Source organism: Oratosquilla oratoria, chromosome 16, assembly GCF_046742065.1.
Source record: "Oratosquilla oratoria isolate Oo_2021 chromosome 16, ASM4674206v1, whole genome shotgun sequence".
Taxonomy (NCBI): Eukaryota; Metazoa; Arthropoda; class Malacostraca; order Stomatopoda; family Squillidae; genus Oratosquilla; species Oratosquilla oratoria.
In genome coordinates this window covers 5,207,354-5,210,549 of record NC_134792.1, presented here as the reverse complement: position 1 = coordinate 5,210,549, position 3,196 = coordinate 5,207,354, and the positions used below count along the sequence as shown (strand labels likewise).

General features: G+C 38.4%; 1 protein-coding gene across 1 annotated transcript in view; it reads left to right on the top strand.

The window, feature by feature from the left end:
- Window positions 1–1,005, top strand: part of LOC143034119 (uncharacterized) — a 39,324-nt gene extending 38,319 nt beyond the window's left edge. The window contains exon 3 of the mRNA XM_076200063.1: window positions 702–1,005. Within this exon, the coding sequence (XP_076056178.1) occupies window positions 702–1,005 (304 nt within the window). The remainder of the gene's footprint in view (window positions 1–701) is intronic.
- Window positions 1,006–3,196: the final 2,191 nt, after the last annotated feature.

The following is a 3,196-nucleotide window of genomic DNA, read 5'->3' as shown; positions in this document are numbered from 1 at the left end:
CTTTGTAATTCTGTTAGCTGGTTAATTGGTATTGACAGCATCCGGTATCAAGTCTACATCGTATTGTCGTTTTCGTTTTTTATTTTTTTTAATCTCTCTCTATTATTACATAACTGTGATAGTCAGTAAGTGAACCCGAGCACTTGTATTTCTTATAAGCCTGTCTCTTTTTAGCAATACTTTTTTCAGTTTCTTTGTCTATCCATTTTGGGCAAGCCTGTCCTTAAACTGGGTGTAAGGATGAATAAAAAAGTAGATTTTTCGTTGAGAAATAATTTGGCTAAATCAAATAACTCACTTTGGGCTTCACCCTGTTTGTTGAGCCCAAAACAAATTTTATACAAATAATAGGTAAGTAAACAAGTCTCTGTTTCAGATCTATATCTATTTTCCTCATGTATGATTTATCAGATCTAGAGGGTCAATCCAAATATGTGTCAAAGATTTATCTCCAAATAAGGTATTACCAAATTGGGTTGACGAACCGCGCACAGACCATCTCCACGTTTGTCACTCTGTCTGGACTTTTCGAGTACACGATAATGCCTTTCGGAATAACAATAAAAAAAAAGGCTCCAGCTACGTTCCAACGTGCCATCATCCTCGCCATTTAAAGCTTAGACCAGACCTATCTTGATGACCTTGTCATCGTTTCAGATAATGGGTAGACCATGTAGCCAAAATTGATGTATTGTTCCCAGGTTGTTTGAAGTGGGCTTCACCATAAACCTAGCGAAGTCGGAGTTTGACTGCACCACCATATACTACCTCGGCCACCTGGTTGGAACTGGCCGAACTCATGCAGTACAAGCCAACGTCGGGGCTATCCTCTCTTACCTTACCCCTGCCTTACGTAAATCTTTAATAAGGCTCCTGGGTATGGTGAGATTTTATAGGTTCTGCTGTAACTTTGATTCCATCGCTGCGTTTCTCACGGATTTGACCAGCCCAAAGTGGCGATTCCATTGGACCCTAATGTATGATGCAGCCTTCAAACCACCCTAGAACCTTTCTGCTCCGACCCCGTCTTTAGGATCCCGGACTTCGCTCAGCCCTGTGGGGTGGGTGCGGTACTTCTACAACGAGATGTAGGGACCAAAGTTCTACAACTACTACTATTCCTCCAAGCTAAAGCCATACCAAAGGTCTTACTCAACCATCGAGTTAGAGGCCCTCTTGCTGGTTATAGCCCTAAAGAATTTCGAGTACTACCTATCTCAACATCGACATTTCATTCAGGTGTTTGGGGATCATAGACTCACGTTACTTCACCGGATGCAAAACAGTAACCAAAGTACAATACGCTGAGCCCTTCAAGTTCAACAATACAATCTGGACAACCAACATATAAAGGCATTCTCCAAAGACCCTTTATCTTCTTGATTCTCCTTCGTCGAGACTATGGAGGACTTATGCGGGAAGAATTTTTACGCCCCAGACGAGGTGAGAAAATGTACAGGTCTCCCGCTCCTCCTTCCCTCCCCCTTTCTCTTCCCTTCTCAGCGATTAAGAGCTGTTTTTAACTAATTGTACTGTTTAGTGAGCAGGTTCCCCCTCCTCCTCCCATAGCCCTTCCTCTCCCGTCTAAACAAAATAGGCTCTATTGATGTAGAACATGCTGATTGGTTGCCGTTTGCTTTAAATACGGAATACCGCTGGGAGGAAGGATGAAATCGCTAATTAGCGGTTGACTTAATCACAGCAAGGCCTCAGGTAGGATTGAGCTAAGATCTTTACCCTGATATTGGTGAATCATATATATACCTGATTTTAGTTTCTTGGTTTTGTGAGAAGCGATTTTATTATCATTATTTAATATTTTGTATAATACATCATATCAACTTGATACAACATTCCGCTTAATTTCATTTGTGTAATTTGTTTTCGCTGTTTAAAGTTAAAGTTTATCTAGTTCTTAAATTCATTCTAAACGTTCGAATTTTAACCACTCCTTCTTGTCACTATCATATCTAGCTCTGAGCTAAACCCTAAATTCACTTTAAAACTAGCGTCACCTCAAGATTCTCTAAACTTTCCTATTATTATTTTTTTTGTGCGTGATTTTGTGATCTAGGAATGAATTAATGAACTACCTTCCTATGATGTTTTGTAAGCTAAAACATTTCAAACTGTAACACCTATAATAGGAAGACGTTGCAGAATTGTCGGGGAGAAGATTGCACTTTTGTAAAGATGCTGGAGTTTTACAAGCTATTATCATTTTGAGTGTCCCAATATTGTAAGTCTGTGAAGGTATTGCATGTTTAGAAGGACATTTTAGTTTTATGAGAAAACCTATTCTTCATGGAACTGCGGGTTTTGAACAATGGATAGATTCCAATAGATACTGGAGGCTGACATAAATCATCTCTGTATATACACTAAAGCGAAGGTGACAGCCAATGCACCAATGTAAAGAGAATTAATAAGAACATAAGAATATAAGAATGATGGAGACTGCAAGACTATAAGGCCTACACTAGGGAGATCTATGTCTATTACCACAGGTCATCCCCATCTATAAAGTTGTATAACCATTTCTTAAAACAACCGATAGTTTCAGTGCTCACTACATGGTTAAAAAAGTCTATTCAATTCGTTGACCAACCTATTACTAAACCAATTCTTTCCTAGTCCCTTCTTAAATCTAAATTTGTCCAATTTAAATCCATTACTGCGAGTCCTACTCTGTTGTCTCAACATGATGACCTTGTTTGCGTCATCCTTGTTAAACCCCTCGACACACTTGAACACAAAGGATTACAAAGGATTACAAAGGCAAAGCATGCCGACAGGAGACCTTTTGATCCATATCTAGGTCGGATGCAAAAAAAAAAAAAAAAAAAAAAAAAAAAAAAAATTATATTAATAATAAATTAAAACTATAACAATGTAAATAACACTTAAAATACATAAATAAATATTAGATCACCCCGCACTCTGCGTCTTTCCAGGGAGTGTAAGTTAAGGTGCATGAGCCTCTCTTCTTAAGGTAAATTTCTTAGTTCATATATAATTTTGGACATTCTCGCCTGTACTGATTCTAGTGAATTGATGTCCATTCTATATGACAGAGACCAAAACTGTACCGCAAAGTCAAGGATGGGACTAACTAATTCTAGATAGAGTTTGATAATTACCTCTGCACTTCTATTCGTAATTGTCCTAGCAATGAAACCTAGTGCTCTGTTAGCTT